Here is an 11,508-nt window from a genome sequence, read left to right as displayed (position 1 = left end):
TTAATTGTTATTTAATTATTATCTAATTTTATTAATTATTATTATTATTATAAAAAGATGGCAGCTAAACCAGAGGGAAGCGATCTTTTGGCTCAAAATTTATTGACTGTACAGAGTATGCTGAGAGAAAGGTCCTGCTCACGTGATCAACAAAGGAAGATCATCACTCATTCTTTGGAGTCATTGCATGATGCAGCACTTACTGTAACGGGATCACGTGATCCTTTGAGCCGGTACCAGCTCTTACTTTGCAAAGAACTGGTTTTGAATATAATGGAATTAATATTTCTTTCGATAGACGAGGAAAAAGAGGAGGAAGAATATATTGTATCAATCCAGTCATTACTTGATATCACACAGTTCATTAATGATGGTGTCTCTGTGGGTGTGGCGAGAAATGACTGTCAACGTCCAAGACTGGCTGTGGCGGACATATTTGACACCTTTGTTTTAGCTCGTGGGCGTGTTATCTGTGATAGTATCCTAGCAACAAGCCTCCTCCCACTTCACCGGATAAAGTGTCTTTATAATTTTAATGAAATTCTAACAAAATCAATAATTGGACTAATAAAAGGGGTAACCTCATTATTAACTGATAGTAGGAGCAAATTTTGTCGTGGGAAAACTTGGCAGGAATGTATTCGATTGGTTGATGGCTTTCATGATAGTGGCCTATGCTTAAGAATCAATACAAGGATATGGCAATGTGTTGGTGATAGACTATTATCAATCCTTTCAGTTGAAGACATATTAGAGAGTGAACTAAGAGATAAAGTAAAAGCACTTCTCCACCAATTTATATCATCACATGACACTAGTAAGGATTAACATGCCATAGATGTACATTGTCATTTACCTTCACTCTACTGCTATACTCTCTGTTTTTCATCTGATCTCTCTCTATGTTGATAGATGCAGTTGCTCTGTATTCTCCTGCTATCTATTGTTTCAAGTATGTATTAGCACGTTTAGATGTAGAAGCATCAAATGATATCATTTATAATGGTAAAGCATTAGAAACTCTCACTGTATGTATTGTGCATTACTTGTTTTCTCTAGCTATTGAAGAAAATATTCATTTGCTGCATGTCTCTTCATACAAACTAGCATCATCTAATGTGATCCAGTCATTATCAAAATCAATCCTCTCACCTATGAATGACTCAGTCTCTCTGCTATCACTCACCTTTAAAAACCATGGATCGAAAATAAATGAAGAGAAGACACAAGCAGTTGCCATAGAAACTGATAGACTCCACCTCTTTTGTCCATTGTTGTATTCAGTTCATAGTTTGATCTGGTCATTGGGAAGGTGGCTGACTCTCTCAATTAAGGACAGCATCATTTCTGGTCGTTTGTCAGCCATTACTTCTCTTTTCTTTATTCATGGACCTCTCTTGCTCAAGATGGAGGACGAATTAATTAATGGGTGTGGTCAAGCAGGCGTGGCTCATTTATCACTCCCTCGGTCATCGTCACAATATTGGGTGGGACAATATTGTGGGATCCAGTATGGAGGATTGAGTGATTGTAGTGAATGGATTGAAGTAAGGAGGACAGTGTACATGTACACCAGCACATCCAGCAGGGTTTCCCACAAAGCAAATTTGGCTAAAGTCCCTTTACTATAGTACAGTGACTTTGGCACAATTTTGGAGCAACTTTAAATTTTAAAAAATCCACTGACTGCCAAAGGAAACCCTGTATACTAGACATAGAGAGACAAAGATAGGATACATGTACTGTAGGGCGCTTTTTTTTCGAGGGCTATAAATTTCGTGGATTTTTATTTCACGGATTTAATTTTCGCGAATTTATGCCGTCTGCCATCTTGTACCGTATTAACTTGATTTTTGCAAAAGTAATTTTCGTGAATCTTTTAAAAAATTGCGAAATCCGCGAAATTTATAGCCCTCAAAAAAAAGGCGCCCTACGGTACTTGTGTAATTTTTTATGTAGTATCAATTATCAAGTCTTTGTTGCACATTTTTTAATCAATGGAGAGAGAAATGTCGTCAAATTCTTGAGACTCATTTCCCACCTCCTTCAGCCTGGAAGCAGCAAAAAGGCAAGTCCTTTTAACATTAAAAGATTGGCATATATCAGTAATCTATTTACAATTATATCATACAGGAGGTGATGATGCTCCCTCATTTTATGTGAGTGTCTGTAAGGAACAGTTGATTGATCCTTTACTCCAAGCCTCTCAGTCTCTTGTGGATACAGTCACACAATGTTATGTAGTTCAGATATCAGTATCAATCTTATTTTATGAATTAAGGGCGATATTAATGAAAGATGATAGATACAAACTAAGGTTTGTGTTATAACAATGATGCACTTTTTTATGTGAATCCTAGCTCTGTTGGAGTCTTGCAGTTAAGAAAGGATTACACAGAGCTGCTCTCATTACTGACAGAACCTGCCAATGGACTGCATTCAATCACACACTCTCTCATAGCACTCTTAGGTGTGGCATGTGACATAAAGGCAGGGCTTGATTTATTGACCCAAGAATCAAGTCCGTCTGAAAACACTGCTACTGCTACTAGTGAAGTAAAAGGATGCCAGGATCATTATTTGCTGAGAATCGGTCGTAGTGTTGACATCATTGAGAAGGTAGCATGGCTCAATCACAGAGACTGGAATAACCTCAAATAAAAAACATTATAAAATAATGAACATTATATTTCTTATGAATAAACTCCTATTGATTGATGATGTGCTACATGACTAAAAGTGGGAATCCTATGATTGAGCCACAATAAGTTGTACGATTCTGCATATAAGGTTTTGTGTGCTTTCATCATGTGAATACTTACCCACACACTGTCTGGACTTAGAGTTAGCTGATCAGGCGAGTTCTCATATGTCATTGTTGTAGCAACAGTTAGCTCTGTAGTAGCCGACAATTAATTACAACCTGGCCATATTTGACCATTATATTTGATGTGACAGTTCACAGGCTCTTGTTGTCAGGCTTCCATAACTGTTGTCACTCAACATTGATGCCTATAATTGAGCACCATGCCACCACCCATTACTGTGTCTTGCCTGAGTATATCTCTCAATTAAGAAGTTATGCTCATTATTAAGGGATTGTCATAAAATATTTTGACTATCCTAGGATAGTTTACTTGAGAAAATTTTGGTAGTTCACATGCAAGTGTTACAAGTGTTGGTTAATGTTGGTAGTAACTGTTGGCATGAATGAACTGTGATGTCTACACTTGTATATTGGCCATTTGGTAAGAATTTATTAGATTTGCAAAGTTTGTGATCATTTCAGCATTAGCATTGTTAGCAGTTGCTGTGGTCTAATCTTATTCACACCTTCAGCTAGGAAGTTCAGGTTGTTCACACTTCAAAAGGTGACACTTATAAGAATTAATATTTGATCTCTGATCTAACGTTGTGGTAGACCTTTCCATGGCAACAAAGAGTGTGACATCAGGCTGTCTATAACTGAGGGAGGAAACCTCAAAATATATCTAAATATGGTATTAGGGATTTAAGGTGTGCCTACAATACAACTGTGAGTACGTGACATCATCAGCCTGCTCTTGTATATAAAGGAAGATGACTGCTATAGAAATCATCTATTCAATTCAATCTCAGAAGTAATTCTTTATAGTATTATCTCTAAGAAAGAAAGATGTCAAAATCTATATTCATTGGAGTAGTTTTGGCTGCACTTTTTGTGGTCACTCTAGCTCAAACTCAATGTCTTCCTCAGGTCAGGGTTAGCTATAAAGTCAGGGTCTTCTTCAACCAAACTTATGATGTCTGCAATGCCACTACAGAAGAGCTGGAAGCATTGGCTGGAAGAATTACTACTCAGCTATTCTCGGCATCTACTGGTTTAGATGCTAGCTGCAGTGCAACATTGGATGGTGATAGTGTGGAGTGCAAGGATGAGAAGACCAAGTCAAACTCTAAAAGCAAATCAAACTCTAAAAGCAAATCAAAAAGTGGGAAAGGAAAGAGCAGAGAAAGGAGCAAAACAAGCAAAGGTGACAAATTAGAATTTGATGTCGTCATAGCTTGTACAAATGGTTCCAACCCATGTCTCTTGGCTGAGTCTAACTCTATATCAACCGTTGTCAATAATATCCGTGGCATTCTTGAACGTTTCCAGCTCGAGAATATGCAGTCTCTTACTTTGGGTGATATGACAGCTGATGCAATGATAAGGAGACCAAAAGTTGAAAGATATTGTCAAGTGCCTTCAACTCTTAGGAGAGGAAGGGGAAAGGGAAAAGGAAAGCGACCAATGACTTGCAGTAAGTGTATACAATACTCAATATATTATTTTATGATTTTTAAAATTCATTTATAGACTGCCCTGAAACATGCCCAATGTAGAATCTGGGTGCAATACTCAAAAGAAAAGAAATAATATATAAACTAGCTATATGTAATGATCAGATTTCTAGTGTTTTGTAATAATTGCTATATATTCTGCCAATTCCCTTTAATTTTTTACTTTTGGTTTTATGATACCTGATAATCTTTAAAAGCTGTACTTTAACACCACTAATAATAGTGGTGTTAATGCCAAGACTAATATAACAAAATAACTTTATGGCAGCCATGATAAGGTGCCCTTGCAAAGTTTTGGGGGCAGTTATGCTAAGGAATTTTTAATTTGCATACAAATCTTGAGGGGCAAAGTCTCCAGACCCCCACATCATGTAAACCATTTTAGTGGGTTGTTTGGCAACAAGATCACAAGTCAGTTATTTAGGAATGGCCAGGCTATAATTGACTGTTGTTACAACAATGACATATGATAGCTCAGCAATTGAACCACCCTAAATACCATAAATCATACATATAAACTGCCATCTCTTCAGTCTCAGAGAGAGATGTCAAAATCTATATTTATTGGAGTAGCTTTGGCTACACTTTTTGTAGTCACTCTAGCTCAAACTCAATGCCTCCCTCAGGTCAGGGCTACCTACAGAGTCAAAGTCTTCTTCAACCAAACTTATGATGTCTGCAATCAAAATTGCTGCAATGCAACAACAGGAGAGTTACAAAAATTGGATGCAAAAATAATCTCCATGCTATTATTTGCAACATCCAGTACTGGTTTAGATGCTAGCTGCAATGCAACAGTGGATGACAATAGCTTAAAGTGTAAGGATGAAAGGACCAAGTCAAACTCTAAAAGCACAAAAGGCAGGAAAGGAAAGAGCAGAGAAAGGAGCAAAACAAGCAAAGGTGACAAATTAGAATACGATGTCATCATAGCTTGCACAAATGGTTCCAACCCATGTCTCTTGGCTGAGTCTAACTCTATATCAACCATTGTCAATAATTTCAGTGGCATTCTTGAACGTTTTCATGGCCAGCTCCAGAGTAAGCAATCTGTTACCTTGGATGATATAGTGGTTGATGCCAAGATAAAGAGGCCCAAAAAAGTGGAACAATTTTGTCAAGATCCTTCAACTCTTCAGAGAGGAAGGGGAACAAAAAGAGGAAAAGGAAGAAGAAGGCAACCAATGACTTGCAGTGAGTATTGACCAGTGGATCTATTATTGATTATCATTTTAATTTTATTAGACTGTCCTGAAACCTGCTCTATGTAGAGTCTGGATCCTGTGCCAAATTTTAAGAAGCAAATTTAAGCAAAAAAAGAAAAATCTGATTAAGACTATGTTTCTTAAATTTGTTTTAAAGTTGTAACAATAAATCAGTAAAATTTATGGAATGCTCCACGCCTGCCATTTGGAATCCTATGTCTTCACATAGATCCACTCCTCCATGCCATTACATATTCTGATTTCAAAAATTAAAATAATTAATAAAGCATGAGAGAGTGATAATGGAGAAGGAGGATCATAGTAGTATTAGTAATAGAGGTAATCACAATAATAATAATAATAATAATAATAATAAAGTTAATAATAAATGCATTGTGTCAATTACAGAAAGACATACAGTGATAATACTGTAGCATGGTAATCATAATTAATAGATCAATTTAAAATTAAATTTTTTAAAATTTACAACAAGTGGCAGACATGCTACAACAAGACGCATCTTCTCTTTACTTTCTTTGGCTCCATTGCCTTCAAGCTCACCCTCACTGCCTCCTCAAAGACCTGATGTATATTTGTTAGCATTTTTGCTGAACACTCAATGTATCTCTCGGCGTTTATTTTCTTTTGTAGCTTTAGTCCATCGACAAATTTAAGTGGTGTCTTTCCATCTTTTGCAAGTTCTGAGAGAGTCTCAGGGTCTTCTCTTAGATCCACTTTAGTCCCAACAAGAATAATGGGCACATCAGGACCACAGTGATGCCTCACCTCGGGGTACCACTGCGTGATACAAGAATCATAATATCACTCTATCTATTAATGCCACAGACTAGTGCAGTATTATATTTACACTATAGTACAACTACTGTGCAGATAACATATTATTATACCTTATGCTCAACATTCTGGTAAGAGGAGGATGAAACAAGAGAGAAGCAGATGAGAAATACATTAGTCTGAGGGTAAGAAAGTGGCCGAATCCTCTCGTAGTCCTCTTGTCCTAAATAAAAACATTAAAAAAATTATTTTGAAATTTAGAACTTTTTCTCTCATAGGCTCACCTGCAGTATCCCATAGTCCGAGCCTTATCGGTTTCTCATCGACAATGACATTAGCAGCATAATTATCAAAGACAGTTGGTATGTATTCACCAGGAAAGGAATTAGTTGTGTATGTCATTAGGAGACATGTCTTGCCAACTGCACCATCGCCGACCACAACACACTTTATGTGCTTTAAACTCATTACCTAAAATAGCAATAGTAGCAAAAATAATATTTTGTCTTAAAAAGTAGTTTCAGTTGGGATTGTGCTTTTGCTTCCCAAGATATTGAGGGACTGTTAGTTTTATTAATGTCAAAGTGACAATAATAAAGGATGCCCCCACATGAATATGATGATGAAAAGATGGGAAAAAGTCAACAAGAAACAATAAAAGTAACCAATAATGTGTAGTTGATATTGTTAAAAAAACAATCAGACAAACACCACTCATCACACAACTTCTACATTAGAGGTCGGAGTAATATCTAAGTGAAGGTCATTTCTACTGCATAGGATACTATTAAACTTTACAGAAGGTATAAAATTATGACAAGTTGAATGAATATGCAAAAAGTTGGTAAAATATAATCATATGCCAGGTAAGAGTATATGGGGTTAAGAGGAATCATTAGCCAGTGGTGCATATGAAGCCTAGTGATGTTACTAATAATAGATACAAGGCAAGAATGTGATCTCAGTTATAACAAGAACAATAACAATGACATCAATTGACACTATTTGACATAACATGCTATCAATTAAGGAGGCGTGTCTGTGTATATCTATGTAGTTCATCGTGTGTCTATGTGTGGTATGTGTCTAAAAGGATTATTGCATTACTGTGCAGTTAAGAGATGCTCCCTTTTATAGGCTGCACATGACTCAATCAATACACAAGAACACAGGTTATTGGCCAATAAAAATATCATGGGGTAATTATACAAAAGCTAACCAAGCTAGTGAAATATAGTTGGCTACTTTTAAAAGTTTACATGAATGAAGGGAGGAGAAAGGGAAGTGACAATAGAAATGTGGTGAGTTTGTGTACATGATGCGAGTGTTGTAACTGTGAACATTTCAATTCACATTGGGAAATGGTAGTTTACTAACTTTGCAGTTCCTTTCAATATATAATAAAGATACAAAGAAGAGAGCATTCAATTGACAAACATTACCAATCCATTTCCAATAAACACCACACATTGGGCTTAGAGATGCAATACTTTTATATACAAAAAGATACACTAGGGATTTTCAGTTTTCAAACAACATTAAATCAGATGCAAGTGAAAACCAAAGTGACTTGGCAACTGTTGCCCTTTCAAGGAAAGTGGCACTACACATAAAATGAGTCAGCACTTGTAGAATGGCATTTAATCAATACCCAAATTCAATTACACAATTACAATGTATTACTTCCATTTTGTGTACAAACAAGACTACTGCTAGCACTCTCTGCTAATAACTGCTCTTCCTCAAAGTTCAAAAAACAATTTTTAGTTTTCATATCACAAACCAACATCTCTCTTATTAACATCGCTCCTCCCTTCACCCTCCCTCTGTGTGACATACACATGAACTCACATCCTTACTCTTTATCTAATACAACACAGACTTTCCTCTGTGACTTGGTGTGTATGATGTAAATTGGAAGGATTCTCATGTCATGGTATAGATAAACATTAAAAGACAGACACATACATGTACACCGTCTACACACATATAGGCAGATACTCCTCACATGCAATCCAATATGGTAGAGCCATAGACTGTCAAATGAGCTGGTGGTGATAATTTTATAGTACATATACTTGCTAACTAATTCCACATCAGTGCCCTTGAGACTTAATGAGAGGATTACACAATAGATTGAATTTGTGGGCTAGTTTAGGGCCAGCAAAGCTACAATGCTTTATCTAATCCCGAGCACATTAGTGGTTTGTACTATAGGGATACTATAGGGTCAACATTGGCAAAGGAACTATAAAATAAGTCAGTCTTATCTTTTAAAGATTGCAAGGGACCCTGGCTCACATGCATGAAACATACATTCAACTCACTTTAAAGCTACTATCCACCTGCTGTCTTCCAAATGAACAATGCTACTCTTTCTCTTGAATTAAAAATACAAAAAATGCTCTTTAAGCAGCAGAGAGCCACACGCACACAAGATGATATTCAGAGCTGAATAAAACAGGTCTGTAGACACACCCCGATGCGTGGGTGTATAAAAAGGAGTGGCTAATCAGTATTAAGTATGCAGCAAGCTCTCTGGCTAGTAGGAGTGGCAGTTAAAAGAAACAAGACAGCTCTTTTATAATGGCACTGGCAGATGGTTTGTTACTGAACAACGCACCAGACAAAGTCATTCTTGTTGGAGATGTGGGAGTCGGGAAAACGTCGATTTTCACAAGATTCACTACTGGTGAGTTTAAGCCTGTTGGAAAAGAGGCTGAGAAACAGAAGAAGTGGCCCATAAAAGGTGCAGAAGTTTCAGTAAGTGATACCAAAACATTGTGTTGGGGATGGGTAGCCTCATGATCTCTTTTTTCCTCTCTTTGCTTTTCACTTAGATCACATTATTTGACACAGCTGGCATGGAAAGGCATCTAAGCACAATACCTCACACGTACTTCCGCTCAGCTAAAGTTCTTCTTCTTGTCTATAGCATTGATGAAAAGGAGACATTTGATTCTTTAACGTCGTGGGCCGAGAATGCAGTTTCTGCTAGAGTTGCCTCTGGACAAGAGGCCATCATTACCGCCATAGTTGGTAACAAGTTAGATCTTGAGTCTTCACGTGATGTCAGCCAGGAGAGGGTGAAAAATTTTGCTCATTTGAACGAAATCGATGAAGACATGATATTTGAAGTCAGTGCCCTTGAAAACACAAATCTGACGGAGATGTTTGATACCATTGCTCTTAAAGTTCATCCATTAGCAGCAGAAACGATTGCAAAGAATTCCCAGGTCAGTAAGCCCTCTGGGAAAAAGAAATGTTGTTAAAATTTGGTTAATTGACTGTGCAATTTTTATGCTATTATATGCAAATAAGTTGCTTATTAATTTTTCTAATCAATTATTATTTCGTATGACTTGTACTTTGTTTCTTTAATTTAATTATTATTGTGGAATTACACTATTAATTTTTTAATAATATTTTACTGATACAAATTTTGTTATAATATATGACGTAGTAATTGTGGTTTTATGCATTCCTTGCCACAACTATGTACTGATTCTTGATGCCAAACGTAGTAATATGTCATAGTAAAATGTGTCACAGTAAAAGATAATGTACTTTTTGATGATAGCAATCAAAATTTTATCAACTAACACAAATAATAGCTGATAGATTGATCTAATGCAATAATAATAATAATAATAATAATAATAATAATAATAATAGTTTGTACAAAACTTTTGTTTGTTAGCTTTCAATGTGGAAACACTAATAACAACGACTTATTGTGAATCTTCACTTTGGTGTTTAGCAATAGCTGTTGGTAGTGTCTCACCACACTTGCCTTTAAAGTGAAATCTAAAGAAATAGAACATAAATGATACACATTTTAAAAGTACAGCACTATCACAATTAAGTTTGCATAAATTTAGACTAAGTCAGTCCATCCAGAAGCATACTTTAATGCTCCTGTGACTGGAGTTTTCTCAAGATTGAATTCAGCGACAGGAACTCCACGAGTTGCAAGCAAAGGAGCAAATCCTGCAGCAGGATACACGACTGATGATGTACCAACCTATTATGAGAGAAAGAGAGAAATAAAGAAAGAGAGAGTAAGAGAGAGTGATGAGCATGATCGTACCAATAGGCAAAGATCACATTTATCCATCTCTTTGTAAGTTCTGTCAAGAACAGCTTCATCTAGTGGTTCTCCAAACCAAATTACATGAGGACGCAATAGAGATCCACACAATTCACACTGAGGAAGCTCATTAATTGGAATACGAGCATCTTCAGTGTCTGGATTGGGAGTACTAGTGGACAAATAGAGTGGAAAAGCAAAAGTAAACATTTATTTTCTAAAATAAAACCACTAGACGGCATTAATTTATAAAATCGACTTTTATGCATTCAATAGAGGTTAGTTATTATCTTACCCTTTATCTTTCAATGCCGGTACTATAGGGCTATCCTTGTTCTCTCTCACGTCACCGCATTTTGTGCATCTGGTGTGAAAGAGAGAGCCATGGAGCTCTATGACATCCTCTGATCCAGCTCTGTGATGAAGGCGGTCAATATTTTGTGTGATGACTGTTACTTTCCTTCCCTGCGGTTGCAATCTCTTTTCTAGTTCAGCGATAGCTTTGTGGGCTGTATAGGTGTTGGAATTATATGGTAGCATGTCATTAATTGTAATCCAAATTTTACTATGCTACAACAAATAGTCAGGCATGCCTGTTCATTCACTTATTAATGTTGACCTGGATTTGGCTGCTTTGAATGCATGACTTCTCTTCTGTAGCTATAAAACTCCCAAACAAGTGATGGGTTATCAGCAAAGGCCTCTGGAGTTGCTAATTGCTGGGCCTGCATGAATTAAATGCATTAGTGTGCAGTAATTCTTCTATATTGTTACCTGAAATGTTCTCCAATAGCCTCCAGCTCCACGAAAAGTGGGCACACCACTTTCAGCACTGATACCTGCTCCACTGAGTACTACAATGTGTTTAGCACCAGCAAATATTGACCTAAAACTGCTCATGTCAGATGAAGGTCCTGAGCTATCCTGTTGTGACTGATCTTTTTCTAAAAATTAAAAAAAGACAATAAATGCTGATGATTGTTTTTCATTAAGCTCACCTTTTATTGCAGCCATAAAAGCTACATGTAAATGTTTTACTTCTTCCAAGTGAGCTAGTACTTGCTAGCTCAGCATAAAATGGGTGGAGCTTCGTAC

At 36.6% G+C, this 11,508-nt stretch overlaps 4 protein-coding genes across 4 annotated transcripts; 2 read left to right on the top strand and 2 right to left on the bottom strand.

The window, feature by feature from the left end:
- The first annotated feature begins 81 nt into the window (after positions 1 to 81).
- LOC105311928 (uncharacterized) lies at positions 82 to 4,519 on the top strand. The gene is made up of 7 exons (XM_011404172.2): positions 82 to 817; positions 913 to 1,005; positions 1,060 to 1,547; positions 1,960 to 2,068; positions 2,134 to 2,317; positions 2,361 to 4,283; positions 4,340 to 4,519. The coding sequence occupies exons 1-6, from the start codon at positions 118 to 120 to the stop codon at positions 2,659 to 2,661; spliced, it is 1,875 nt and encodes a 624-aa protein (XP_011402474.2). The 5' UTR covers positions 82 to 117; the 3' UTR covers positions 2,662 to 4,283; positions 4,340 to 4,519.
- A 1,263-nt stretch (positions 4,520 to 5,782) lies between these two features.
- LOC100635674 (ras-related C3 botulinum toxin substrate 1-like) lies at positions 5,783 to 8,791 on the bottom strand. The gene is made up of 4 exons (XM_003382484.2): positions 8,651 to 8,791; positions 6,608 to 6,794; positions 6,437 to 6,546; positions 5,783 to 6,326 (listed from the first exon to the last, which is right to left on the bottom strand). The coding sequence occupies exons 2-4, from the start codon at positions 6,789 to 6,791 to the stop codon at positions 6,033 to 6,035; spliced, it is 588 nt and encodes a 195-aa protein (XP_003382532.1). The 5' UTR covers positions 6,792 to 6,794; positions 8,651 to 8,791; the 3' UTR covers positions 5,783 to 6,032.
- A 62-nt stretch (positions 8,792 to 8,853) lies between these two features.
- LOC100637148 (ras-related protein Rab-30-like) lies at positions 8,854 to 9,723 on the top strand. The gene is made up of 2 exons (XM_003382411.3): positions 8,854 to 9,086; positions 9,164 to 9,723. Exons 1-2 carry the CDS (start codon positions 8,910 to 8,912, stop codon positions 9,593 to 9,595), a joined length of 609 nt encoding a protein of 202 aa, XP_003382459.1. The 5' UTR covers positions 8,854 to 8,909; the 3' UTR covers positions 9,596 to 9,723.
- Positions 9,724 to 9,869: 146 nt separating this feature from the next.
- Positions 9,870 to 11,501, bottom strand: LOC100637022 (NAD-dependent protein deacylase sirtuin-5, mitochondrial-like). Its single transcript, XM_003382410.3, has 7 exons — positions 11,412 to 11,501; positions 11,188 to 11,357; positions 11,033 to 11,138; positions 10,709 to 10,922; positions 10,414 to 10,585; positions 10,232 to 10,347; positions 9,870 to 10,130 (listed from the first exon to the last, which is right to left on the bottom strand). Exons 1-7 carry the CDS (start codon positions 11,425 to 11,427, stop codon positions 10,055 to 10,057), a joined length of 870 nt encoding a protein of 289 aa, XP_003382458.1. The 5' UTR covers positions 11,428 to 11,501; the 3' UTR covers positions 9,870 to 10,054.
- Between the last annotated feature and the right edge of the window lie 7 nt (positions 11,502 to 11,508).

Source organism: Amphimedon queenslandica, unplaced genomic scaffold (genome assembly GCF_000090795.2).
Source record: "Amphimedon queenslandica unplaced genomic scaffold, v1.1 AMPQUscaffold_13521, whole genome shotgun sequence".
Taxonomy (NCBI): Eukaryota; Metazoa; Porifera; class Demospongiae; order Haplosclerida; family Niphatidae; genus Amphimedon; species Amphimedon queenslandica.
Note: the sequence above shows the minus strand (reverse complement) of the source record. Positions and strands in the feature narration are given on the sequence as shown.

Excerpts from the sequence above, each read along its gene's own strand:
- LOC100637022 (XM_003382410.3), bottom strand. Across the intron at positions 10,348-10,413 it reads AATGTGATCTTTGCCTATTG|GTTGGTACATCATCAGTCGT; the intron begins GTACGATCATGC and ends CTCTCATAATAG. Across the intron at positions 10,131-10,231 it reads CCAGTCACAGGAGCATTAAA|ATTTCACTTTAAAGGCAAGT; the intron begins GTATGCTTCTGG and ends CTATTTCTTTAG.
- LOC100635674 (XM_003382484.2), bottom strand. The coding sequence starts at position 6,791 with ATGAGTTTAAAGCACATAAAGTGTGTTGTGGTCGGCGATGGTGCAGTT. Across the intron at positions 6,547-6,607 it reads CGGACTATGGGATACTGCAG|GACAAGAGGACTACGAGAGG; the intron begins GTGAGCCTATGA and ends GTTTTTATTTAG. Across the intron at positions 6,327-6,436 it reads ACCAGAATGTTGAGCATAAG|TGGTACCCCGAGGTGAGGCA; the intron begins GTATAATAATAT and ends TGTATCACGCAG.
- LOC105311928 (XM_011404172.2), top strand. The coding sequence starts at position 118 with ATGCTGAGAGAAAGGTCCTGCTCACGTGATCAACAAAGGAAGATCATC. Across the intron at positions 818-912 it reads TATATCATCACATGACACTA|ATGCAGTTGCTCTGTATTCT; the intron begins GTAAGGATTAAC and ends CTATGTTGATAG. Across the intron at positions 2,318-2,360 it reads GATGATAGATACAAACTAAG|CTCTGTTGGAGTCTTGCAGT; the intron begins GTTTGTGTTATA and ends TGTGAATCCTAG.
- LOC100637148 (XM_003382411.3), top strand. The coding sequence starts at position 8,910 with ATGGCACTGGCAGATGGTTTGTTACTGAACAACGCACCAGACAAAGTC. Across the intron at positions 9,087-9,163 it reads TAAAAGGTGCAGAAGTTTCA|ATCACATTATTTGACACAGC; the intron begins GTAAGTGATACC and ends CTTTTCACTTAG.